Source organism: Gasterosteus aculeatus, chromosome 20 (genome assembly GCF_964276395.1).
Source record: "Gasterosteus aculeatus chromosome 20, fGasAcu3.hap1.1, whole genome shotgun sequence".
NCBI lineage: Eukaryota > Metazoa > Chordata > Actinopteri > Perciformes > Gasterosteidae > Gasterosteus > Gasterosteus aculeatus.
In genome coordinates this window covers 6,902,213-6,930,042 of record NC_135707.1, presented here as the reverse complement: position 1 = coordinate 6,930,042, position 27,830 = coordinate 6,902,213, and the positions used below count along the sequence as shown (strand labels likewise).

At 47.7% G+C, this 27,830-nt stretch overlaps 1 protein-coding gene across 3 annotated transcripts; it reads left to right on the top strand.

Annotated features, from left to right (window-relative positions):
• The first annotated feature begins 195 nt into the window (after positions 1 to 195).
• Positions 196 to 27,830, top strand: efna4 (ephrin A4). 3 transcript variants are annotated; one of them, XM_078094814.1, is made up of 6 exons: positions 235 to 811; positions 17,372 to 17,670; positions 20,267 to 20,335; positions 25,457 to 25,486; positions 25,574 to 25,600; positions 26,093 to 27,830. In XM_078094814.1, exons 1-6 carry the CDS (start codon positions 699 to 701, stop codon positions 26,179 to 26,181), a joined length of 627 nt encoding a protein of 208 aa, XP_077950940.1. In that variant the 5' UTR covers positions 235 to 698; the 3' UTR covers positions 26,182 to 27,830. The 3 variants fall into 3 exon arrangements, with proteins under 3 accessions (XP_077950939.1, XP_077950941.1, XP_077950940.1); XM_078094815.1 differs by lacking the exon at positions 25,457 to 25,486 and having other exon boundaries at positions 216 to 811; XM_078094813.1 differs by lacking the exons at positions 25,457 to 25,486; positions 25,574 to 25,600; positions 26,093 to 27,830 and adding an exon at positions 20,450 to 20,807 and having other exon boundaries at positions 196 to 811.

Genomic DNA, 27,830 nt, shown 5'->3' with positions numbered 1-27,830 from the left:
AACCTGTAATAAAGCTTCTGAAAAACGCAGCTCACCCGTGATGGAAAAACACCCTGCAAAAGACTTTAAATTGTATGAAGTGAGTTTTAATAAGTTTAACTATTGGGCTCCAGTGACAGACCGTAAAGTCCACACCAGTCGGCGCACCTCTCAAGGATTTAATCAGCGCGGTGTCACCCATCACCACACCCTTGTCCTCCCATTGGTCCCAAGTTATCCCGGCCCCGCCCTCAGCTACGCGGATCCGCCCTTTGGACCCAGCTCAGCCTGTTGCTGCCAAACCAGCTGGCATTTTGGATTGAAATCCTCATTCATGCACTCGAAACACTGACCTTTAAACTCAGGTTTAGGAGATTATTTTTTTGTATTACTTTTCAGAAAGAGTCCAACGCTACCATGCGGACCAACTTGGAGACTCTCTCAAGTGGAACTTCTGCCTGTAGAAGTTCACACCTCCCACTTTGCAGCCTGTGATTTGGCCGGTTTTTCTTTTTTTTTGTGACTTTAAATCTACTTTTACCTTTTAATGCATCATGCGAACCTACAGCCGCGCATTTAAGACGTTTGTTCATGAGTAAATATAGTTTTTATTTTTATTTTTTTCACCCCTGCCCCACCTGATTGTCACGCCACCCCCCCCCCCCCCCACCGTGCAGAGCGCTCACCGCGGGGACCCCCACCCACGGCGGTCGGTCAGGATGGGGACGCCGGGAGCGCTGCCCGTTTGGAAAGCCGCGATTTTCCTCTTTAACCTCATCTCCGCTGCTGTGGCCAAACGGCACGTCGTGTATTGGAATTCTACAAACGCAAGGTGAGCCAACGGTGCGCTTGATGACGCTCACCTGCCGACAACATACCTGAGAACCTGGTGTTTCCAAAAAAAAAAAAAAAAAAGTGAAGCTGCAAGAACGTGCTTCGTTTTGGAGAGCACGCGTAGCCGGTTGGAACCTGCGCTGCGTTGCTATTGCGCAACAACCAGAGTAATTCCAACCATGAGTCACACTTGTCTTTTTGAAGAGTGAGTTTGCGCTGGCGTGATTACCTGAAGCCCCGCACGCGCCCCACCTGTCCCAGGTAGGCCTGGACTGGTATTTTCGTTCAACGAGGATCCCTGAGTGGCCTGACCTCCGCTTCTTTCACTGCAGCTATGTTTATCATAATGACTACACTCTAAACCTGGCTTTCACCTCTCCACTGGCTCCCCAGGTTGGTTGTTTTCCCACATAAGTGCACGTTTCAAATAGTGTCCTAGATAGCAGTCTGAGGACGCGGGTGTCTATTAAAGTCTAAAGTGCTGCTGTGATTCAGCAAATCTGTAGTTGTGTGCGTGTTTCTGTGTAAGCGAGTGGATTGGGGCCATTAGCCAGGCAGTTAGCCTCACCTGCTGATCCAGGTGTTCCAGTCTAGCTAATTGAAGGGTTGGGAGACCTGCGGGGCCAGTGGGACCATACTGCCCGAAACAACACAGCCTCTCGCCTGCTGATTTAGAGACTCTCGCTCTCCGCCGGGCCTGATTCCCCAAACCCTGTTTCAGGTGAATCACCTTTTTTAGTGAACAGCCTCTGGCCACCGAGCCACTCTGTCAATGACGGTTTAGTCTTGTTGTTTTACATGTTGTGGGTGCACCGACGTACAGAGCTATAACTCTCGGGACAGATTAATTCCCCAAGGCCTCCATTGTCAGACCTGCCGGACTCATCCTCTGAGGTTGTGCCCGGTGTGTCCGAGCGGGTAAGAACCCTGTCTTTTAATTGGGATCCAACAGAAACGTGTTGGGGAGGAACACGGAGGATTAAGAAGCACCTTCTTGTTCCCTAAGGGTTCAGGAATGAATGGTCACAGCCTGTGGCAGGGCCACACAGTTGGCTGCAACACCACCCAATCACAATGCCATCAGCGTCATGGCGGAGGGTAACCCACTGTGGCAGAGAATCGTTCTCATCAGCAACACCACCCAATCACAAAGCTATCAGCGCAGCCTCGGTGTTGCACCCGGTCCAGAATCCCATGGGTTTTACCGCTAGGACTCTTTCTCATTCCTCTCCTCTCTCACTCTTCATTACCTCCCTTGTTACATCCCACTCTCCTTTTCCTTTGTCTGTACCGCCCCCCCCCCCCCCCCTCATCCTTTACACCCTTATCTCTCACGACTCCCCCCTGTCCAGTGATGGATATTGGCGGTGCGATTAGTTGAGCCTCAGTCATTTTCCCATACCATATTTTCGATTAGCAGCCAGCCAGCTCGGTTGTCCTGAGGCCCGTAAATGTAGTGCAGGAGCAGGAGGGGGGGGGGGGGGGGGCTTTTATTGGCACAGCGCTCCACTGCAGAATTCATTTTTGCGATTCCATTTTTTTTTAAAGCCGCTCCAATTAGTATTTTTGCATCAATAACAAACCCCATTACAACGCCTTATGATGTTGTTTTAAGCAAACTAGAACTCTAATAAAGCCACGTGAGCAACCAATATATTTTATATAATATGTGTAATATATATATATAATGAGATATCTCAAATTTATTGTGACATATAAGCATGTTCTGTGTTCCCCGGTTTGTTCTTTGTAAATGTAAACTGCCGTTGGAAATTCATTGTTCCCGCCGTCTCTGCCACTGGTCCTAAACAGCTGGAGAGACGGCGATTACTTTTAAAGACTCAGCTCGTCGATAAGACGAGTGTAGCTGGAGACCAGACCGGCACCTCTTTAATAAGGATGACAGAAGACATTCTCTGGCCATCACCTCTCATTCGACATCTAGATTTATGGTTTTAATGAAGGAGGGCAGTGAAGTGGAGACTGAAGGGCCTTGTCGCGCTGCTCTTCGCCGGCTAATATGGCTGTAACAAAGGCTCGGCGAACCACTTAAACTGGCACACATTTAGCACCCTCCAGATTGAAAAATGGAGCTTTGAAATGGAAGTGAGCGAGCGACTGCTGGGTCAGCGTCAAACATCCTGGAATCAGGGTCCCCGTCTCTGTTTCATTGCGGTGCTCGATTAGCCTTTTATGATTTCATGAACGGCGTTTACGATCGTTTCTGTTTTATAACGCCGTTTTCTCTGAAGCAATAGCTCCTTATTAGAGTGGAAATGTTTTTTGTTTTTTTTACTTCCTGGAGTAGTTCGAGGTTAGTATATTAAAACCGAGGTGCTCCAAGCTTGAGTGTGTGTGCTGCTTGGCGAGCTCAGACTGGTTTATTGGTACATCCAGCCGCTCCTGAGCCGTGTTGTGCTTCATAACCTGTTTGGCGAAGTAAGTTGACCGGCCTATCTGCTGCTACAGCGACGTCTGCTTCTTGTGCTACATTCTTCCTCATAAATTCACTCAGGATCTGTCAGCTAGTTTACACAGAGCCCCCCCCAACCTTAAAGGATTGAATTTTTTTTCTTAAACCTGTTTTTAGACCTTTTTTACTGAGATACTCAACAATAGGAACTTTCTTTGTCTTTTGCTGACATCGGAACTCACTCACCGGTTTGGACACATACTAAAAGCATTTACAGCAACACCACAGCTGTCTCTCCTTCGCTTTCTCTCTCCCTTCTGACAAAAACTCGGGGCGAGCTCCAAGCCAGTGAAGCATGTTTAAACGCTGCAGGAGATGAATATTTGTATTGGTCTTCTGTATCTTTATTGAAACCAGCCCTCATAAGTCTTCCGCGTAATCTCTGCTCTGTTTATGCATCATTTCCCTTTTCTCTGCACTCATGAATGATCTAGTTTAAATACCAAAGTAAATCACATTCTGCATACCATACCTTCTCTCTCTCACACACACACATATATGTGCAGGGTACAGTAAAGTGAAAACATAGTGTTTGTCATCGTGTCTTGTCAGAGGAGATGATTCTAGACCAATTTAGTTATTTATTCTGCATTATTTCCTCGTCCGCCAATGTAGCTTCCTCTTGTGTGTGTGTGTGTGTGTGTGTGTGTGTGTGTGAATGCATTTCTCCTACCTGCTATCTCTCCTCACTGTGTCTGTCTCTGCACTAATCTCCGTCTTCCCCTGGTAAATGATTAACATGGAGAACCTGGCTGAACTGTAATCAACAAACCCACAGTGAGGTAATTACCACTCTATTCCCTGTCCTGCTAACAAAGTAATCTCTCTCTCTCTCTCCCTCTCTCCCTCTCCGTGTCTGCCTCTCCTTCTCTCCCCCTTTTCTGCTCCTCTGTCATCCAACTGTATCAATGTCTCCCTCCTGCTCGGCGTCAATTGCTATTGTCTCGCTCGCCGCTGTGGTTTGTGCAGATCCAGAGATTGTGCAGCTTCCTTATCGGTCTGCTGTAAATGTGTGTTTTGTTCGGGGCGTTGAGTGTATTATCCAGAGGTAAACGTGGACGTTTACCCTCGAGCTTCTCCATCTAGTGGGAAAAACAAAGCCAGGCAGCGATTCTGGTGATGCGGACGCCTGTGAATTTACATTCGGTGACGTTGTTGTCATTTGAAGTTCATCTCGGTGAAACGTGTGTGTGTGTGTGTTTGTGTGTGTGTGTGTGTGTGTGTGTGTGCGCGCGTCACAATTTGGCAATGACCTGCTGCTTAGCGTAGAAGGGAACTTTTCATTTCCTCAAGAAGTCCTGGAGTGTGACAAATTTCCGCCCTTGAAAAAGAAAACCCAGAAGTGCACCAGGATGCCGGTTTCTAATGAAACGCACACGGGTTTCATGATTCTTGTTTCAGTGAAACGCTGACTGGAAAAACTCTGTGGGAACGTTTACCGAGCGCCTCTCGTCTAAATAGCTCGTTGTTTTGTTTCCACTCGTTGGTTGACTTTAGGTGTGACTGAGTGCTAAGGGGGAAAGGCGTGGTGTTGCCTCTGGATGCTTGGGGCTTCTAAAGGTGGGGCGTGCAGATAGAATGTTGTGCAACTTTGTCTTTTGCTCCGTCTCAAGCCCCCATTTTGTAAAGCATTACAGGTGTTACTCTACAGATATACGTGGCTGCTATCCGTGTGAAATCAGTAATCCTCCCATTTAGTGTTGTGTTATTATACCCAAAAGAGAAACCAACACAGAAGTTTTGCAAAAAAAAAAAAAATCCTTGCGACTGGATTGAAAGCAGAGATACACACGTGCACGCAGGAAGATTTAAGCACACTGTGTTGGAAATGCGGTTTAGGCGGAGGCCCGGCGGTGCGGACGTCTGTGTTAAAATGGATCAGATAGTCACAGTGCAGCTCGGAGCCGTCGGAGCAGACGCGGCCCACGAGCATGAAAGAGCAGCCGCTCTCTCCTCCTGGTCAATCGATACCAATTTAACACCCAGATATTATCGCCCCGGCTCCTCGCATTATCACCAGACTGCATATGGACCCATCGCTTTCCCAATTTCCCCCCCCCCCGCGCGGCCCCTGTATTCTCTCCGTGCCCACATGCATCAACATTAGGTTGCATTAAGCCGTAATAAGTTGGATTGTAAGAATGTGTCCGAGTGGCGTGGACCAGCTGTGGAGCGAAATTAGGTTCAGCGTCGTCTGCCGCTCGGCTGGCAGAGCCCGGCTTTGGCACAAAATGGCTGCTGTGTGTGTGAGAGAAGGGGGTGGTTATGGTGCTTAAGGGGTGTTGGTGAGCGCCGGAGGGGGGAGGGGGGGCGCATTCATTCACCGTACACAATGAGCTCACATTGTTGAAAGTGTCGGACCAACTGGGTATTTTTTATTTTTTTTTGACGTACAAAACAGCAATTAAATTGTAGCGTGAGAATATGTGAAGTCAAAATGTGGGAAACGCTATCAGCTTAAGCTCGACAAAAATAGCCCATTCTGCTCGTTGTTTAGCCAATAAGTGTTGATGAAATTATCTCTCACACACACACACGTGTGCACACAGGCAGACACACACACACTCAAGTACATATAACCTCACACAATGCTCTTCCACTCAGCTCAGAAATTCTGCCAAAAGGCATCCTGGGAATTCCCAGAGACAGAAATTGAATTAGTATTGACCCGAGCAGAGCGGGAGGCTGTAGCAGGAACCTGGATTATTGTACCATACAAGGTCCTCGCTGCCAGGAGGACATGAGACGTGTTTGCCATCATGCCGCAAGTCTTCAAAGCTGCTTAAGTCGCTCCGAAAGCTTTTTTGCTGCACGCGTTCCTCCATCTCTGAGAACATGTACCGTGTACATGTACCGATTCCTTTTGGGACGTGAATATCTGTGTTAGCACGAAACACCCCAAATGAATCAGATTTACATCTTACGCCGCAGAGTTGGCACAGTTTTGTGGTATCTGGCATACTTGTAAAATTTGTATTTAAAAAAAATATATATATTTCTAGCTGGATAGCTTTAAGCCTCAAACGTCACTTTGTCAAGGAACATGATCTGTTTTTTGTCATAATTGTTCCTACGTAGCTTTATTTCCAAGATATAATTCAATTTTATTTTATTGTTAGTGTGTGTAAATAATTTATAATGATGATGTAAGTTGGTATTCTGCTTTGGAAAAAAAACACATAAAAGATTAAGGTTTTTTTTGTTTTGATCAAATCATGCAAATTCGGCTGCTATTACACCAGAACAAACTTTATGGGCTAATAAACCTCCAAAGGCACCGCTATACAACTTTATCTCTCCATAACAAAGGGATGCTTATATGAAACTGCTTGGTTGTGTCTAACTTCAGTCTATGGAATGATTCCGCTCATCAGATTTACCTTCAAGTTACACCTTTTTTCCCACTATGATCAGAGCTCCAAAAAAACAACAACCCCTTTTTCATCCAGCGCTTTGATGTCCAGAGGAGATGATCACACGACTCGTTTTTGTGTTGAGAGACTTTTCCACGGTGGAACAAAAACTAACATCATTTTGCCTCCTGCCTTTGAGAAGTATACCACAGCCTATTTTCCATGCCCCTGCGATGTGAGACGCACACACATTCCTCCTCTGTTTCTTTTTGGGCCGGTCTACACACACACACGCGCACACACACGCACAGACCAAAAATGAATACACAATTCCTCTCTGCTTCCTTTTCCTCGTTGGCCCCAAGAGATTGTAAAAACATTAGACCTGCAGTGGAGGCAGCGAGGGGTGGCGGATGCGTTAAGGAGAGGATGGTGGGGAAAGAGTCAACAGATTTCAACTCCCAAAACAGCTCAGGAAGCCCCCCCGCCCCCCTCCCCCCCCCCGCCGCTCCTCCCCCAGGGATGGAGGGATGAGGTGAGAGGGAGGGAGGGAGGGAGAAAGGGAAGAAAGGATGTCAGCAGGAATTACTATCACTGTCACGAGCAGGCGAGAGGAGCAGCCCCTTCCTACTCTTTTCCCCGCCTGCCGTAACACACACACACACACACACACACACACACGCCGTGACTCAGGCTGGTGTACAGGTGTGGTACAGACACACAGTCACATACCACCAATAGCACCATCACTCTTCCTGCATGCGCACTCCCACACGGCGACTCGGACTCTGGGGAAAACCAGAGTAGGAATCACACCCTGTGTGTGTGTGTGTGTGTGTGTGTGTGACGAAGCATATTGTGTTTGGGATGCGTGATGATCAATTTCAGTAGAGATTACCTGAGCATAGAAGGACCAAATATGAATGGAATGTATTGTATATTTATTCAAACATGCCTGCACCCAGACTGTTTCAGGCTTGTATAAGAAATGTCTGTGTTCGAGCATATTTGGATGTGTTATTTTTACAGCAATAACCACATGATCTCCGTGTGCAGTAATGCGCAGCGTGATCCCTGTCTCTTGATACTATTTTTTTCTGTCTGCTTCCTTGTTATTTTCGATCTATTTATTTTTTGTCCCAACATTTTCTTCTAATCCAATCTTTTATAAGTTCAAGAAATGTGGATTTCCTTTTTTTTTTTTTATTAAGAATTCGTACTTTGACCTACCTGCAGTGTGCAGCTAGACGAGTGTTTGTTATTGCGTTTTCTTGCATCTGCTACACTGCCAGCCAGCTGACATGTCGGCCTGCCGTGTAAGAACTGTACAAACCACCAACGTACATTTCGCCACAAAGAAAATCTATTTTTAACACGTGATTTCTTTCATGTAAATTGTCATTTATTGATGAATTGCTATCTGTCCCTGTCCAAAAGCCCGTTTTGTTGCGTTCATCAGAAACGATCAGATGGCAGTAATTCACAGTCTGAGAGCATCCGGACCAGTGTCGGCAATGTTGTGCTGAATGGAAGAGGGGAAATAGCCTTGTCCCAAATCTCCATAGCTGTGGCCTTGTAGCAGGAGAACTCATGAATCTCATTGCTCTCCTATTCAGCCGAAAATGGAGTTCCTGTACGGAGCGCGCGTCTCAAAACACTGGAGCGGAAGCTGCGTGTTCATGATTGCGGAATTAATCGGCATGTTCTTCCAAAATGCACCCGGTGACAAATGCATAGTCATGAAAGTCAGAAAATCCCTTACTCACTGCTTTTTATTAGTTTTAAAGAGGCTCCCTGATGGGTTTTCTTTCACAGCGGGAAAATGGTTCGGTGTGGTTTTGTTCTTCACCAGGAGTCGATGTATCAATAAAGCCGCGGTTTTTTTTTGTGTGTGGTTTCTGCTTACTTTGCAGTTGATTTACAGCAGACTTTAGTGTTAAAAACCACTCGCCCACACTCTGCTGCTCTGTACACTACTGTGTGTCAATCTTTGTACTTTTGGGTCATTGCGGTTCATTACTCAAAGTAGAGACCAGTCATTTTTAATCCCAAATTAATCAGTTAATCCCACTCCGGCTTCAGGCTGTTGTTCCAACTATGTCAGACCGCCGTCTGCACCTCTCCTCTTGACCCTCACCACTTCCTTCCCCTGCGCTCCGAAATCCACCCCCCCCGTCCTTCCCTCTTATTGTGTCTAAACCCCTCATCAGTGTTGTGGAACTCAACTGGCCTTTCTAAGAAATCCACTGGCATCCGGCCTCGAGGCAGAGAACGGCATCCAGTTATATCGGCTTGAATGTTGAAAGGATGAATTTAATTTCCCACACTACAGAGCAAAGGATACGCTGATGTACCGGAGCTGAATATGCTGTATTTAGTTTATAAATAACACTTAGTAACCTTAAAGCCAAATGGATGGACATTGTGAAAATGTCTTGACTTCTTTTTATTTCTGGTCACTTACTTTTTAGCTGATTGGTATTAGACGTGTGTGTGTGTGTGTGAGAGAGAGGACAGGGGGCGGGCGGGTGTGTGGCTGTGCGTGACTAGAACAGGACAAAGCTGGCTGCCTTGAGGGGGAGTAAAGGGGGACCGTCCATTCCCCCGATGCGTTGAGCGATATGAATCTTAACCGTTGTGACGGAGAAAGCTGGAGAGGGCGAGAGTAGCATGGATCGGCTGCGAGGGGGAGAGGGGATGGGGGGGGGGGCAGTTCAGGCTCCTGGGATTCCAAAGCAGTGACCGTGAAAGTGCTTAGATAAACAGAGAAAAAGACGGACTGAGGGAGGGAGGGCGGGCGAAGTGGGTGAAATGGTGGTGGGAGAAGCAACGGAGGGGAGAGAAGGACGTGAAGGTGTAGGATTCGCTGACAAGGGGGGGAAATGAGACCCGCTGAAGATGGGGTGAGAGAAAGCAGATGGGAGTGAAACCAAGTTTATAGGAGTTTTTAAATAAGTTCACCAGGAGTCAGCAGGACGGGAAGCGGCTCTATTGGCTCTATTTACTCTTCCTCTTGTGCCGCTCCGATCGCTTTCCTTCCATCTTCTCCTTTCCTCTGGTTTAAATAATTCAGGGCGGTTGGCTGTATTGGCGCAGCTTTCCTTGGGTGTCTCAACTGTTTGTGCGTTTTTGTGTGGGTCTCGCTGACTGACTGACTGTCCAATCGGCCAGTCGTCCACTAACAACCAGCAGGTAATCTGACGCGGAGGGTTTGCTCACCTGGGATGAAGGCTTGTGGCCTCTCCAGCTCTGACCTTCACTTATGGAGAGAGACAAACGCCGAGTGCAAGAGGAGAGGAAAGTGTCTACGGCATCAGAAGTGTGACCCACTTAGTAAAGGATGGATTCTCAACGCCGCCGCTGATTTATTGGCCGAGTGTGTTCGCTTTGCGAGCAACATTTTCACTGTTGCGAAGAGTGTGTGTGTGTGTGTGTGTGGGGATGTGTGTGTTCAGGGCCGTTGCACCCAAGTCTTCCTTAACCCACTTAGAAAGGTGGGCCTCCCTGAAAAGACCTGAGACATAAGTGTAGTATATAACCGGAGAGGCCACCGACCATGTAAGACATGACGACAAATAACTACTTTTTCTTATTAGAAATTGAGGCTTGTACAAAAAACTGTCCCTTATGTTCCATGTGGCTGCTACAAAGACGGGTTGTTTTGAATTTCAAGCCACGCTTTGTTTGTAGAGCGCCGACATTTCCAAAGTGGTCAAGACATATTTGCCGAAATAGAAAAAAAGAGTGAAACGGGCATATACGAGAAAATGCAAATTACCCAAAACATCCGTACGCAGACAAAACCAGAACACGGCAGCATTTTTATTAACAATTAATCCAATCAAGTCTTTGGTAAATGAAAATTTCCCGGTGCTCACAGTGACATCTTTTTGAAGTTTTAATGTTCTACCTGGAACTGGAGTTTTAAATCTGAACTTTATACCCATCTAGCCGGTGGCTATAATATATATTATTACTTAAATCAATAGGGGGAAAAAAAGATAGTCCTGTTCAGCCCTCAGCCGTGCATCACCTGCCCCAACATTGGCCGACCTTTTTGTGTGTTTTGAGTGTTAACATTAATTTGACAGCACCCTTTATTGGGCTGGACTCTGCTGCTCTGACATCCGCGCTGCAAAGCTGAAGGGCCCAAACGGCCGAGTTGGCACATACACATGAGATAAATGATGCAACACTTTTTAGCACTTTGCTAGATTTTCATAAATAGTTCTGAATCATGGCTGTTTGTGTCCACCCACCGCTGCCGCCGCCCCCCCCCCCCCCCTTCCGTCGGCGTCTTGAGAGGAACTGGAGCTATATTCGGCGTTTATTCACCCGAGCCTGGCACCTGTACAGTCCAGCCCTGTACTTACACCGCCGCTCCATTTAGACCGGAGGAACGTGGAGAGCCGTCATTACGCTGAGGTTTAGGCCGTCCGACAGAGGGATGCAGTAAAAAGACGGATGGGGCAAAGTATGCATGGGTGGGGCATTGGTTTGGCACAACCCCCCCCGCTCCCCCCCTCAAGCTCCGGATTGGTTGTTGTCCTGGCAACGGCACGTCTGACCTTATTTACCCCCCCTCACCGCACGTTCACTCGGCTCTCGCCCGGCCTCACTTCTTTGGCCGTGCGCTTTTCCTCCTCTCGCTCTTCTCGTGCCCCGTTTTGTCCTTCCACACTCCTTAGTGGCCACTTTCACGCAGAGCAGGTGGGCGACAGAAACCAGTCCGAACTCTTGCAGTCGCCGGTGGGCACAGTGAGGCGACTGCGAGTGTTTTTGGGGTCAAAGGGCGAAAAAGAAAATCGGTCCGTAGACTTTGAGCTTGTCCACTTATATTGAGGATAGTAGTTTCATTCCTCCCGAGAAACTTTATGATCAGACTGGACCAAAGACATGGAGTGGGGTGGGAGGGGGGGGGGCATGGTTTCTGCAGACCTGCAGCCGTATCAAAACGGGTCCGACGGCCTGTTTTTCCATACCGATGGACTACTTTGGGCCCAAATCAAGCAATTCTCCTCAGCGCTGACAGCCGTCGCCATACGTCCCGTTGTGCTGCTGAGTCCCCCGAAATGGACACGCATACACTCACAGAGGAGGGCCGGGGCCATAACAGGCAGAAAATAGGGTCTGTCTTTTATACGTGAGGTTGAGTCGCACCGGGCCTGAAGCAGCAGGTGTGCGTGTTTGCGGGGGCACTATGCGGCCTGCTGATCCGCACAGTCTGAATGCCCCGTGTGCCTCCCGGTCATTTTAATGGAGCCTGCCGGGCAAGGAAAGGTGCAACCAATCACTTCATCTAGACAACACACACACACACCGGCAGTCACCGCCTCTTCCAAATTCATAGCGAGATATGGTGCTCGGCAATGGGTTTGCTGGGCACTTATCCTGCCACCCTGATGGGGTCCAAAGCTTTATGCTGGTCCAACTGCACGGGGCCTTATCCCCCCCCACCCCCCCAGGTATTTGTGAAGCCGAAGCCAGCAGCACGATATCCGTGCACGTTATCACGATATGTGCGTGCTCAGAACTTGCATGTACAGAAAAAAAACCTGCACACCTACGTTAGTGGTGACAAAGAGGAGAGAAAAGAGGCGGGAAGTTCACACACCGACCCACATTAGGAGATTAGGAGGCCATAGAAAATAAAGCAAAGGGTCTGGCGGTGCAGGCAGATCTGCTGACCTTGAAGGAAACTCACTCGCACACACACACTCGCACAGGCCTACCAGACAGGAAGTGGTGGATAACAGAAACAGCTTGTTCCCCTTAAGTCTCGGCGAGGAGCGGTTCAGCGCCGTCTTTGGCCGGTTTGATGAAACTGAGAGGCGGAGTCTACGGAGTGTCCGGGGTGATGAGCTCGGGGGGTTTGGGGGGATTCTTCTGCCAGCTGGGATGACATGAGGGGGGGAGGCCCAGATGGTCGGAGGTGGGGGTGAAGTCCTTGTTTGTGCGCGTTGAGGGTAAGCACCAGGTTAGACACAACATTGGTGTTTAGGCCCTGGACACAACAGGGCTTTGTGTGGGAGTGGAGGGGGGGTCACAGCTTAAGGAGGGCAGCGGTGGGGGGTGTCCTGATTTTGCTCTGTTTTACATCAACACGGGGCTCAAACGAGAGAGGGGAAATCGCAAACAAAGAATCCTCTGAGAGGGAGCAGCAGAACGTAGATGAGATTCCTCGTTGTCTGAAGCACTTCAGGTGTACGTGGTTCCTTTTCTTTCTTCCTCTGAAGAGAGCGTAGCCTGTGGAGCAGGAGGTCACTGAGGCTTTGAAGACATCAAGGGAGAAGGTTCCCTCTTTAGTTCTGCCTCGTTACCGTTTTCCTCCTGTGCTGTCTCTGGGCTCTTTTTGTCATAAACTTCTTTCATACTTTACATCAATTACTCTCAAACTACAGCATTGTTTTTTTTTTCTTCAAAGTTTAGTTTCGTTCATCCAAATGTGTTGTTGTACAGGTGTGCATTTTCTATACTCCCTCCCTGGTCAGACTTGCGTTGCAAAATGTTTGCACGTAATTATTTTCTATTTAACTACCAAGTTCCAGCAGTAATCATTTGTAGATCCCCATAAAACCTTCCGTTGGATTTTTGATTATTGCAAACACAGTTCATGATAGGAACACATCTTCCAAAATGAACTACACCGCGGTCAGATGACAGCGAGTGTACACAATGAAGCTTTGAAGGTGGATTTGTCATCTCAATTGTTAGCAAACGCATTTTGTGCGTAAAATAGTGATTTGTGGTCAACAGTGGTTTACGCAGTAGTTTGTCCACTTTTGTTTTTTAATGCCGTAGACCAAGACGGTAAGATCTCTTAAGTTTGTGTCAACCGCAGACTTTGGTTTTATGGTTTGATGCCAGAAATATTCAGAAAACCTTGAGGCAAAAACAAGTTGAAACATTCCAGGACTCATTCCTGCCGCATTCTGTTTGAATACAGAAGTTAGTCAGCAGCGTAACAATTTGTGTCAAGGTTCACCCGAATGGGACTCAATGTGAAAATTCCATTTAAAATGTGTCATGTTGTTCAAAACTTGTTTGTGTGACTGGTCCGATATGATGACGATGTCGGATTAGAAAACACAACCGTGACACCAAGAAAACTAAAGCAAACGTTAAAGTCGTCGTTGTTTTACTCAATGAGCTGAACGACCCTGATCGGTCAACGCTTCATGGATCCCGCTCACATCTGATATAAACTAAAAGATACAGTTTAACGACGGTCATCCCCTCACTTCACCGAACTGTGGTTCCCCGCCAAGGCACAGTGACCACAGTGTGCTGTGTGATCACCCGGCTGTGATGGACCGCGGAGAAGCTCAGGTCCACCAAACCATTCCGTCTCCCGTCGTCACGACGACAAAGCTGTGGGCTTGTTGTTGTTCCTGTTTATATATATCTACAGTATAGTTTAATTGGAATGCATGGTACAGCGTAAGCATGTCATTAGCATAGTCATTGTAGTGGAGTATTGGTACCCACCGTGTTTGTGTGCGCCTAAGTGCCTAAGTGTATTCAGTATGCGTAGTACGCAGCTGCTCTGCGCGTTGGAGTATCTGCTCTGTATTCCTGACGCCGTGCTGTGGGATTGTTGCTCCTTTAATTATTCTCTCATATTAAAGGATCAAAGGTCTCTGCCACAGTCAACCCCCTGCATTTAATTATAGCTGCGCTCACACACACACAAGCTTCTGTGTGCACACACCTTGACATGGACACACTTGGGGAGGACATCAATTGTGTGCAATTTTAGATTTATAAATGCGAGTTTTTGCAATCATAAAAGGTTTAAATGTTTGCCGCCTCAAGTTCAGCGTGCTATTTGATTGGACTCCTTGGTAAGTCCCTTTATCAGCCGAGAGCCACCAGCAGTCCTCATGGGGGTGTCACCGGTCACCCTCCGGCATGAGGAACGGAGCATGTTTCATTCTCCTCGAGTACTTTTGTGTGTGTGTGTGTGTGTGTGTGTGTGTGTGTGTGTGTGTGTGTGTGTGTGTGTGTGTGTGTGTGTGTGTGTGTGTGTGTGTGTGTGTGTGTGTGTGTGTGTGTGTGTGTGTGTGTGTGTGTGTGTGTGTGTGTGTGTGTGTGCGTGTGTGCGTGTGTGCGTGTGTGCGTGTGTGCGTGCGTGCGCGCGCGCCAACGAGTGCCCAAATGTGCGTGCCCCTCTGTGTCTTTGCCCTCTCTCCTTTACTCCATCGCTGGGCCAAACCAATCCGCCCCTCCCGCTTCCTGGAGATGCTCCTGCTGACGGGGGGGGGGGGGGGCCTTCTCCAGCGCTGCACCCACAGCCCTTTGGTGCTCCCATGATGCCCCTGTGCTGTCACCACTCCGCTGCGTGGTGGCGGGCAAACGAGGAGGACTCTAGGGGTAATTATGGCGTACCCAAGCCTACCATAGCAGGGGGGAGAGAGAGAGAGAGGAGGTGGGGGGGGGTAGAAAGCGGGCTGACAGTTTGACATCAGTACCGCTCACGTCTCTGTAATTGCTGGCGTGCACATGTTGCGGGCCAAGGTTTGATGCTTGTGGGTGGAAGACGGAGCGATGTAGGATAGAAAGCAGTCCGAAAAACACCAGCGAGAGCCGCGATGCAGCCTCTGACGCACTGGGGGGGGGGGGGGCACGACATCCAAAGTGGGGAAATTCAGTAGAGATCGAGGAGGAGACAAAGGAGCAGTAGGAGGAATGCAGATCAGGTGGGGGAGCCGCACAGATGAAGACTCAGGTGAATGACATGTGTAACATGGGGGAAGGGGAGGGCTCTATTGTGACGTATGCGTTGCATGTACACACTTCCACATCTGGTGCAGCGAAGTAAACATCTCTGCCTCAATGAGGCCTCAGAAAATACCACCGGTAGAACAAAGGGTAAACAGGCTGGTGTGTGTGTGTGTTACACTGGTTTATCTTCTTTTGTGTTCCCTTAACCAGACAATCAAGTTCCTTTTTGTTTGCGGCTGTAATTAGCACGCATCGGTAATAGAGCTATCGAGACGTGGAGACACACACACACACACACAGGCACACGATCGCAGAGGGGGGATATCGATCGGCGGAAGGTGTGCGTGTGTCCTGGGCGAGGGAGTCCAGATCGATGGTGTCCTGTCACGTTGATAGATCGCCAATTGCGAGCGCTAGCTATTGAGCAGGAAGCAGCTTTTGGTGAGACCTGCCTCCCCGGGTGTCACCTGCATCCCCACGATTCACACACTGGTGTTGCTCCATTATCGCACTCTCAGGGATGCGCGGCACGTGCCACGTTGAGGTGAACAGAAAAACGTGAAAGTCTTCTGCTGGCTGCTCCATCCACCTTTTTTAACACCTTCCACTGACTCGCTGGACCAGTTCGGTCTCTTGCTTCCGGTCCCCTCTTATCTGTTTCATTTTACCGTTTTGTCGGCTCTGTCTCCCGCTTTTTCTGCCTTGAATCCTCTTTTGATTAGTGCTTTGGGTCCCCATCTTTGTCCGCCTACTTGGCTTAAGACTACGATTCCTCCCCTCCACATTCCGCAAGCTCCATTTTTCTTTCTCCCATGTTCCCCCTCGCTGACTCCCAGCACTCCCTTCCTCTCTCCTCCGCTCCGTCACCCCTCTAAGAAGACTCCCACCGATGGACCTGAACCTTCTGCCCGAGCCAAATTCTGCCCCTCACTCTGTCGTCCTGCCCTCCATGTGAAGAGGAGCCCAATTAGCGTCCGTCTCCTCTCTTCCTTCCCCTCCGTTGTTCTCCTCTCCGTGTGTCTGCACTCAGACTCTCTGGGGTCGCTAATTAAAAGGCTTTACTTTCTTTCATATCTACTCAACCACTTCTTCCTTCTTTTTTTTTTACCTGTTCTTCCTATTTTTGTTTTATTTTTGGTGTTCCATCTTTTTGCCCAAACCCGTCTCAACAGCTCTCTTGTCATCAGTCCTTCCATCTGTCTTCCTCTGGGTCTGGTCTCATGTCACCTAATCACTCCCATTCCTCCCCTCCATTTGTCACACATTTCTCTCCTCGTGTATCGTCTCCGCCTTCGTCTTTTTCATGCCGTTATGACTCTTGTTTAAATTCCCCTCTTACTTTGTCCTACATGGATTTCCCCTCCATCTCTTTCACATCTTCTCTTCTCCCACATGAGCTTGTACACTGGTAACTCTTCATACTGCGGCTGACAGGGAGTCTGAATCTACAGTCTAAAGCAGCGTGCATTATGCAGCTCTTCTGTTCTAATGGTCCTGTCTTGTCCAGAGTTGTTGTTGTTGTTATGCTTAAAGCTGGTCAACCTTGACCGAAGACGGGACCGTGCATGCACATGAACGTCTGCATAGGTTTCCATTTGCACTGTGTGTATTTGGGGAGGGAAGTTTATCTCCCACTGAACACCCCTCAGTGGTCTCAATTAGCATGTGAAGGATTGTTCTTTTCCTGCTCAATACCGCTGCCTCGCTGGTCTGGAGGTAAAATGAACTTGTTTCATTGATATACATGCACGAGTTGTAAAACATTCTTTTTAAGACCGGCACGACTTTGCTGTGTAATCGCCATGTGCAATATTGACGAACTATCCATCTGCTGTAACCATCGGTTCCTTCAAGGCACTAAGGGATTATGGAATACCTGCTACCTGCCCCCCCCCCCCCTCCCTCTCTCTGTTCAATCACCACCTCTCGTTCCCCTTCAGTCCCGCCTTAATCTGTACCTTGTAATCGTTACGCAACATGTGAACGTTGTCGTCGTTCTTCCTCCCAGGTTAACGGCGGGAGACCTGTCCGTCCAGGTGAATCTGAATGACTACCTGGACATTTACTGCCCCCACTACTCCGCCGAGGGGGCGCAGGGCCCCGGGCAGCCGGAGACGCTGGCCCTCTACCTGGTGGGGGAGGCCTCCTTCCGGGGCTGTGTGGAGACGAGAGGGGCCATCAAGAGGTGGGAGTGCAACACCCCCCACGCGGCGTTCGGACCAGTGCGCTTCTCTGAGAAGATCCAAAGATTCACCCCCTTCTCGCTGGGGTTTGAGTTTCTGCCGGGGCGCCACTACTACTACAGCTGTGAGTAGCGGACGTGTGTCCCAATGAAAGCTTTTTTTCCCTTGTTTGATCAGGACTCTTTTCGGTTGGTGATGATGGTGATGATCTGTGAACAATGTGCGGGAAATATCCACAGTTTTGGAACAAAAAACATCAAAGGTGACTCACTTTTTTAGGTGGTTGTTTTGTCGAACGGGACAAAAAAAATAAGGGAAAGTGTTTCTAAGAAGCTGATAAAACTACTTCAAGCCGTTGAAAGGTGGAATTAGGATCTTAAGGAGCCTAAATAATAAAGCGTATGGGTAATGTTGTTACCTTTGTGTACTCATGTAGTGGGTCCTTTTCACAAAGCCGGCTGCCATGTTTCTACAGTCACCCGGAATAGATGCACTAAATACCGACTCTAGATGGAACCCTTTTACATTTTCACAATTTTGGTGTCGGTCACATTGATTTTTCTCCCCAATTTTCACACAGGAGAAGTTTCTGTTGCTAGAATCTAGCAACTAAAACTTCATCTAGCAGCTAGATGAACCAAATCGTCCAAAGAAAAAGTTTTCAACTAAATGTTTGATGATGATGTTTGAATGAAAGGTTTCCTGACCTGTTTTCCAGTCATATCTTAACAGTACCGAGGTCCAAGATGTGGTTGAAGAGTTCCTTTTTAAATATGCAAAGGCTGCATCCCGCTTGGTCTTGCGAAAAATGGGAACAATGTGTAAAAAATGTGATTTATTTTTTTACAAATTTGAGGAGGGCATAAGACCAAGCGGTGGAAAAAAGAGTGCATGGTATGGAAGGGTGCCAATAAAGGGACAACATTTCAGTGGGAACACAAGATCAATACAAGACGACAGTGGGGGGGGGGGGCGGGCAGAGAGGCAGACGGAGGTAGAGAAGCGTGGAGGAGTGACAGAGGGAGCAAAAGATGGACGCAGTCTGACTGTACAGGAAGGAGGGGGGGGGGAGGAATCCACATAGGGGAGAGAAAGGGGGGGGGGGGGCAACAAAAGCAATGTAGAAAAGGGATGGATGAGACGAAGTGAAAGATTCTTTACATAAATTACTGTTGCGGCCCGAGGGACAATGGAGCATTGTGGGTGCATGAGAGAGTGTTTCCACGTACACACACGCACACGTGTGTATATATGTACACACACTGGGCTATTGTGGTTGTTCAGGCCCGTTTAGAGAAGAGCAACAATGCCTGCCCCCCCCCCCCCCCCCGCCTCCCTCTGCTCGGACCACATTGGGCTCAGAGCGATTTTGTGTTTTGTCCACATCAAAGACGAGGCGTAAACTCGGTCCAAATGTCTGGCTCTGGGGGTCCGGGGGCTGAATGGGCCCCGCAGCACAGAGACAGTATAATGGCATCAGCCCGGGAGAGCAGCACAATAGTATTAGAAACACTAATGGCATTAGTTGGCTCAGGCTCTTCTCCACGGCCCCCGCCGACACCGTCCACCCACCGTCTCTGGGTCTCCGCTTGACCCGCTGGCTCTCCGTGTCTCCATCGCCGCAAACAGGAAACCCCTCGACATCCGGGCGTGGAACAATCCGAGGGGGGCTGTTTCCACGGGACACCTCAAACTGAGGAATGCAGTCGTGATTAGTCAACGGCACTTCATCATGGAGCCACACTGAAATAATGAAAAACCGTTTAGCTACTAGAGTGTTGGATGTGTTTTTGAGTTTCATTTATTTGCACAATTGCGTAGCAAAGATTAAATCAATTCACATCGCAGAAAACCAACTCTGCTTATTTGATGCCTCAACCTAAATAATTAAATATTACAATATTATAGAGATCACCTATGTTTACCTGAAATATTCTTACAAGACTTAATAGGTGAGAACAAAAAAGGTTTTGTGTAAATGTGTCAAAATCAAAGGCAGGTTATAAAAAAATAGGTGGAAAATAATGCATACAAAACAATTGCATTGCAGCGATTAGATGTTGTTTTAAACAATGGACGCAGTCGACGGGATGTTCCCCGTTGGTATGTGAGTTGTGTGTCATTATCCACATTTGCGGTCAGAAATCAGCTGAGCAGCCTTATAAGCGCTCCGTATCTCATCAGCGGTACAAAGTGAGACGGACTGGAAGCGGTTGTGTGGTGGGTCCCTGTTGAGTTAGGAGCCGTTTGTGAATAAACGCAAGGCCGTTTAACTGCGTTTCCCAGACCGGATTGTTTTTGTGAGAGAGAGCGCTGCTAAACTGACAGGTAATACAGCTCGTGTTTGCCTATTTTCCCCCCACGAGACCCGCGATCAGCACTGATGTCTGAGCGGTAAAAACGTTCGGCTCTCAGTAGTGCGTGTTATTGTTTTTATTTTATTGTGGACAGGAAGACGTCGGGACTCTTTTCATATCCGTGCATCGTGTGATCGGTTGATGAGGTAGACGACGAGGGAAAAAAACACACACATCCCCGCTGCTCCTTTTTAGCTTGTCTTGTCATAAGTATTCTTCAAAAGTACCGAGGGGAGTTCTCAAAGAGCGTGTTTGATGGGCAGATTTAGCCTTTTTTCATTTAACACGTTGGCGTTTTGACTAACCGTCGAGCAGCAAACCTCCCTCTCAATCTCTCCCTGTGTCTCGTTGTGCTTTTTCCAGCTCTGCCCGCCGACGAAGGGCCTCCTCTGCCATGTATGAAGTTGCGTGTCACCGTGTGCTGCGAGCCCAGTGAGTACCCTTCTCTTCATCGGCTCCTTCCTCCCGCTTTGTAAACTACTACCAGGGCAAGTTAGTGCTCTCTCTACCCTCTCCCCCACTCTCCCCCCTCTCTCTCTCCTGTAGTGATCTCATTCCCCATTTCCATAAAGGAAGCTAAATTCATCTCCAGAATCTTGCATCGTCTTCAACCTTGTGAGACTACGTCTGCTCCACTCTCCTCTCCACGTTGGCTGTTAACCTTAATTGGATTGGTTTTTTTTTTTGTTGTCTCCCCCCCCCCCCCCCCCCCTCCTTGTCTCCCTCGCCCTCCCACTCTCCATCTCCCTGTCCCAGTGTGAATTCCCAGAGTTGATCTAATCCAGAGAGCGCCTCGAGTAATGTTAGTCTTCCAGTCCACTGAGCTGCCCGTTCCGGTTGGGAATGTTGCCCAGTCACTGTGGGAATCCCTGTACAGTTGTGTGTGTGTGTGTGTGTGTGTGAGTGTGAGTGTGAGTGTGAGCATTTCTACGTGTATGATCATTTTTGTGTGTGCGTGTGAATGTGTGTCCCATCATATGCTGGTCTGGGTCGTCTGTCCCAGTTCCCATCCCTGTGCTATCTGCAGGGGGCTTGTCGTGCGGCCCAGGCTGAACCAACACACATTTTTTGCGTGTGCGCGCGTGTGTGTGTGTGTGAGTGACCCATTCACTTAATTTCTCCGTGTCGTTTAACGAATACCTCCCAACCGCACCGCCTTCCTTACATTCGTGTCACTTTGTATAAAGGAAAGAAATGTTCGGGCATAAAAGGAGCCCCCTTCCTCTGGGATGTATCGTTAAATGCCATCGCGGTTCCAGCGCGGGACGGGGAGTCGTTTCCTGCGTTGTTACCAGAGCGAAGGCTAATAACTCAGAAATGTTAATCATCCTGCTGTCATTAATTAGAAATACCGCAAAAAAAAAGCTGTTTACTGAGAAAATGCTAATGTGGTCTTCTGACCTTCTGATAGTATTCCCCAATCAGAGTCACCTGGACTGTGTGTGTGTGTGTGTGTGTGTGTGTGTGTGTGTGTGTGTGTGTGTGTGTGTGTGTGTGTGTGTGTGTGTGTGTGTGTGTGTGTGTGTGTGTGTGTGTGTGTGTGTGTGTGTGTGTGTGTGTGTGTGTGTGTGTTCGTTCATGCTGACACCTGCTGTTTCCTTTCCTCACTCTTTCTCCTCTCCTCTCTCATCCTGTTCCTTAACCAAAACTAATCCCGACTAAATGTCAGGATCTCCCCCTCGTTGTCTTCAACTCCTCTGGCTCTTTCTTTCTAGTCTTCTGTCATTCCTGAAGTGGCACTAATCCTCCCCTTCTCTCTGTCTCCTCAGCTCTTCCTCCCCCCCTTCCTCCTTTTTTTATGATCTTTCGCTACTGGAGCAAAACTAATCTGGGCTCCCCCCTCCTCCTCCCCACCTCGCACCCCACGGCAGTCCCTCACACTCCTTCCTCTTTTCCCTTCGACTCCGCCCCCCCCCCCCCCCCGCCCACACCCAATTCCTCCTCCACCTTTCCCATCTCTCTGTAGTATCTCGGTATTCGCCGACTGCCCCTCTCCTCCATCTCTGTCGGGGCGCACGCTGTGCGGCTTGTGCATCGGGATGAGAATACATGAGGCCGGAGAGAGAAGAGCAAACGAGATGGATGAGAGGGGGGGATGAAGGAGAGTCGGAGGGTCTCTCTCTCTCTCTGACTGTCCATTAGCGGCGGTTTACCACAGCTGTTGTTGTGTTGTTCCCTGTGGTAACACCTTACATACCCTCCGGTTGCTTCCTGCTCAGGTTGCCTTTTATCTGACAGGTAGCATGGCAGCAGGGTTGTGTGTGTGTGTGTGTGTGTGTGTGTGTGTGTGTGTGTGTGTGTGTGTGTGTGTGTGTGTGTGTGTGTGTGTGGCCCTCGGTGATGGCAGCCTCTCGTCCTTCAGCTACATCTTATCTCGCATCTGAACTTCAAACTGTGCACCTCCCCTTGTCTCCAGAAACTTTTGTCCCTTTGCTAAAAAGCATGCAATTAAATGGTGTTTCCACGTGGGGATCCCCTGTTGTGGGTGCTTTGAATTAATTACCAGCAGCTACGCGGGCGCACGCACACACACACACACACACCTGCCTCACACTGGTCTAAAGGACTTAGTGATGATGGGTCCGCCAGGTACGTTGTCATTGCTCCAAGGTCAGCCACCACTCGCCGATCCCTCGGCCTCCTCTCCAGTGTGCGGATGTGTGTGTCTAATGCCTTAATTTAACCCAAGAAAGCAGGCAGGACACATTCGGTGTTGCAGGGAGCTCCTAATGACATCGCGTGTGTGTGTGTGTCCTTGCGGCAGTGCAAAGCAGGATTTGTAGGCGTTTTCTGGCGTGTGAGCCAATGTTCATTTGAACACAACGCAGTCAGGGCAGAGCGAGAAAGACTTGCCGAAAAAGTGCTTGAGCCTCTGTTGCATCAGTAAAATAGGCTCGGAGTCGTCATCAGCAAACTGGTATCATGTAAAAGACCCTGCAGCCGCTCGCTGCATCTCGCTCCATGCTTACCTTTTTTTTTCTTGGAGCAACTTCTCCCTGAAAGTGCGGCTGGTCCCCCTCCGTCACCTTGTCGCTCTGCCTCTCTCGCTTTTCTCTTGTTTCGCCGTCCTGCTGTGAGAAACCATTACAGAGCAACTTCCCTCTCTCTCTCTCTCTCTAATTGATTCCCCGTTCTATCTCCGTCCCTCTCCTCTTTTCTATCGTCGTCCCGCTGTGAGCAGTCCATTGCATTCATTTCAGTTTGAAGGGCTTCGCCATTTTCCGCTTTTTTTTTTTTTTTTACTTCAACGCCCTCCTTCACCCCCCCGCTCTTCTCCCCCAAATACCTTTGTACCCTCTGAACTCAATACACACAAGGACACAATACCAACATGCATGCGCACACACACGCACGCTCGCCCAACCGCGTTCTCGCGGATCCCGAAAGCTCTCAAATCCCCAAATTTCACTTTAACCGCTTTCATCAATTTGCTTTTTTTGCTCTGCGTTTTCCCGTCTATCGCATTTTAAAAAAAAATCTGCATAGTGCTAGCGGTCAGTGCTAGTTAGCACTAGCTCTTGCGTGTGTGAAATGGCGGCATAAGAGGAAAGGTGGGATGGTGGGATGGTGGAACAGTGTCGGTCTTTGCGGGGGCTCTGCTTACTGGGGACACACACACACGCATGCATGCGCACGCACACACACACACACACACACACACACACACACACTTAGCCATGGTTGTGCATGTACCCGCTGCATGTTTCTAACTGCAGTGCAGATACGGCACCGCTCTCGCAGTCACGCGACCACAGACGCCATTTTGTGGCGAAGCTCAGCAAGACGGAAATTATGATGTTGACACAAACTCTTTGTCTTCAGTGGTCCTTTTTTTTTTTTTTGGTCCAAATGATTTGATTATAGACAAATCAAAACACGCGTGTCACACTCAGGCGGGTAAACACAAGGCATTTTACAAAGTGCGGTATGACTATACGCACGCACTCACACTCACACACACAAGCGCAGTAATTGCTGCTTTTCCGCATGTTTTTTTCCTCTTCCCAAGTAAATTATAGGTTTGATTTTAAAATAATTATTTTTATGACTTTTTTACATTTTTTATTGCTACTTTTGCGGCATCCAAAGTAGAAAAACTTACGGAATTAAAGCAGCAGTTGAGGTTGAAAAAACGGGGGGGGGGGGGTAGGTAATCAATTTATTTTAAATTTATTTTAATGTAAAATAAAAAACATACACCGCTGATTAACGCAAAACTACAGCTAATTAATATTCTTTCATTTTTATTTAAAAATGAACGCAATGATGTTTTCATACTATTTCCTCCCACACACAATTACTATTTAAACTCTTCTGTTTGCTTTGATTTCCTGCCTACAAACACACACACACACACACACACACACACACACACACACCGCCTCAGTCAAAGGCCCCCTGACCCAGCACGCCATTTAATGCTTCGTTAACCCATAGACGGCCGTTAGTTGTGCACATCCTGTGATCAGTTTAGTGTCTCGTGTCTGTCGGAGCGACATGTTGCTACGGAGACCTGTAGGTACGGGACGGATGCTCCGGACAAACGGTGTTTGGACACTAAGCCCTCGTTAATAAATCCTTTTCTGCCTCTGTGTGACTGTAGAGCAGATGAGCTCAGTGTCCCGGTTCCTCTCCCCTAATCGGTCAGTCGCAGCGGGATGTGGAGAGGTGGTAGTTTTCCTGGAGATATCAATATATAGTCTCCCTTTGTGTGTGTGTGTGTGTGTGTGTGTGTGTGTGTGTGTGTGTGTGTGTGTGTGTGTGTGTGTGTGTGTGTGTGTGTGTGTGTGTGTGAGGTTGCAATGTCAGAGGTGTGTTCAAGGCCGTATCGATTTAATAACTGCTGCAATTGTGCAGCCTCATCCGCCTTCCCTGACCTTTCTCTCTGACTGACGTTGCGCGCCGCTTCCTTTTTAACCGTATCCTCTTTTTTTTTTTTTTTTTCTTTTTAATTCTCACCACCTGGATGTTTTCTTTCTTTTTTTTCTCCTCACCCGCTCTCCCACCCCTCCCTGTCCCCTCGTCCCAACCATCCTTCCCTCCATTATTTTCTTTTAGTCCGCCCCCCTGCTGAGAAAGTGACATCCAGACACAAACACCCCCCCCCCCAACCCCGTCTCTTTCTCTCCCTCCCTTTTCTCGGTGTCTGACCTTGTTTCCATCTTGCCAACGTCCGTTTTTTTTTTTTTCCCCGCCATACTTTCTCACTCGGATCTCCTGCTCTCCCTTTCATCTTCTGTCCACCTCTTGGTTTCGCTCTGTCATTTTGAATTTTCGGGGGTTGTGGGGGAGGGGAGGGGGGTTCTCCCCTTTTTTCATTTCCTGTATAATCTCAATCATTCTTACTCCTGCTTATTTGCATAAGACTTTTCCTGTTGCCGTGCTTCTCGGGCGCTTTTTTTTTTTTTTATATGCGACCTTTAAAGGAATTTGCATAGGGGACATATTTAGGGATTCTCAGTGAGTCAGTACTCATTTTTCATGGCGTGAGGCTTTGAGTAACGGTTAATGCCTTCCCTGGGTCATTTGTCTGTTTCTTGCTCCTTTTTTTTGTTCCAGAGAGCAGTATCTTTATTAGGGAAGGTAAGCACACAAAAATGACTAATCAGCAACTTGTTTCTTCGCCTTAACTTTACCTGAATCTTTTCTGTCCCCTCTCTCCTGCTGCAGAATCAGAGGGTTCACAACAAAGACAAGGTGAGATGCAGCGATTCAAACAGACGTGTCTGTGTCTTATTCTCCGCCCGTCTGTCTCAAGTTCAAATGTTTCAGTGGGCCGGTTGGATTATAGCAAGATCACAGCACGTCGTATGAAAACATCACCGTGAGAACCTCCCTTGCAAATCCACTTGGAGATGAATAAACGTTAGAGGCTCCACATGTTCAAAAGCTTTAAAATGCACAGCAAAAATATGTGATAGTTGAAAATGTCCATTCAGCCACAAGAGCTTCGGCGACGGAGATCAATAAGACTCGCACTTTGCGTTTGAACTTAGAAACCAGGGACCTTCTATAAGATGATGTCACAGGTTAGGAGGCATACCATTATCTACAACATCCTTTTTATATGTTGTAACCTTGTGATTTAAATAAGTTCATTATTAATGCCGCTTGCTCGAGGTGTTAAAGTGGTGCCGGCGAAAAGTCGGACACACTGTTTCGTTGATCAAGTTTCCTTCTCTTTTCCAGAAACTGTTCACGGAAGCCGAGGCTCTTCCCTGAGGACGTCTTCACCTCCACTCCTCCTCTTCCTCGTCCTCTTATTGATGACTGTCTGACTCCCTCATCCATCCTTTTGGCTGGGCGTTTTTTGTTTTTTTGTTTTCCCACGATGCAATCGGGGCTCGGACGATGAACGACGCGATGAATCCATGCTGAGCAACTGCCAACTCGTATTACGTTGCGGCTGGTTTTCTTGTGAAATTCCAGCTTTCTTTTCCAGAAAGTTACTCTGGGAACCAACACGCTGAATCACTGTGACTCTTCTCTGGTTTTTGTTTTTGTTTTTTTCCCCTTCTTGCAGTCGTTAGCATGCACTAACACAGAATGTCACACACACACAGCTGGTCCCGAGTCGTACGAGCATCATCGTCAACTCAGAAGTCAGAAGAACTAGGAGTCTGCCAGGAAACACATTTTCTCACCTTTTCATCGCCATTTTGTTTTTCATTTTGTTGCGTTTACTTTTTTTTATTTTTGTGTACAAACGGCGCCACATAGACACGCGCTCCTGCACTGAGCCGTTCAGGTTGGAGGTCAGTCAGCTTTATTTCTCCACACGGTGATTCATGAATAACTGAAACTGTTGCATCTGGTTCAAAATAGTTTTCAACTCATTTAGATTTGGTAAATAAAGGTGTTTCGGTAGCAATTTGGGATTATTCTGGAATCGGCAAACAGGGCTGCTGCGCCCCCTACTGGGATCAAACGGGTTGAACTGGCGTTGGACTGGGTTGGCCATGGACACTGGACACACGCTATGGACGTAGTGCTGTATGCGGTAATGGGACCTCACTGGACCCCCCCTGTGGCCTCACCATCCTTACATCCCGTTAGAGCACAGAACAGAGGGGGTTATGGGTAAATGGAGAGTATCGGCTGGCCTCGCTCCACTGAGCATACGGCCCACTGAGGAGGCTAATTGGTGACCAACCAAGCTTCACATTCTTTTTGTTGGTGGTGGTTGTTTTTTTTACACGGGATCCTTGATTTATGGGTTTTACTGTATAGTTAATATATTCTGCAAAAATGTGATGTATTAACTATATAATTTAACATTTTAGTCAGAGCTGATATTTAAGTGCAAAGGTCTGAAATACACAATGATTTATACTGTGGATGTATATGCATTTACTGGTGTTTTCAATTAAATTTGAGGATTTTTGCCCAACTTTTTGTTTAAAGAAATTGCTCAAACTGTGTCAGATTAGAAAACATAATAAGGATAACAATAAATTGATTTTTTATTTCATTGAAATTCAAAATCGTATTTTTTTTAATTAAACGGATAATATAATTGATAAAACTGCATAATTATTTCCCCACAGTTTGACTTGAGCTCCGAAAATGTTTAATTGTTCCATTTATGAAACATTTTGATTGATCTTTAAAATACTACATTCTTAGCACTTAATATATTTGTCCTTGTGCTGTAAATAACACCAGTCATGCTATTTTTTTTAAGTCATGTTTTTTTATGTTTATTTCCTAAATGGGGGATGAAACCAATGTTTGAAGATAAAGAATAATTTCAAAGATGTAGACTTTTTGTGTTCAACTAGGAATTTTTATTTCTTTGCGTGTGTGTAACGTATTTTGCATTCACATTTTAGTGAAGAATGTAGCTTCTTCTGTGAAGAGCCAACTGCAATTTGAGCCCTTTTTTGTATGCGGCCAGACAACGAAAATAAATACGATTGCATTCAAA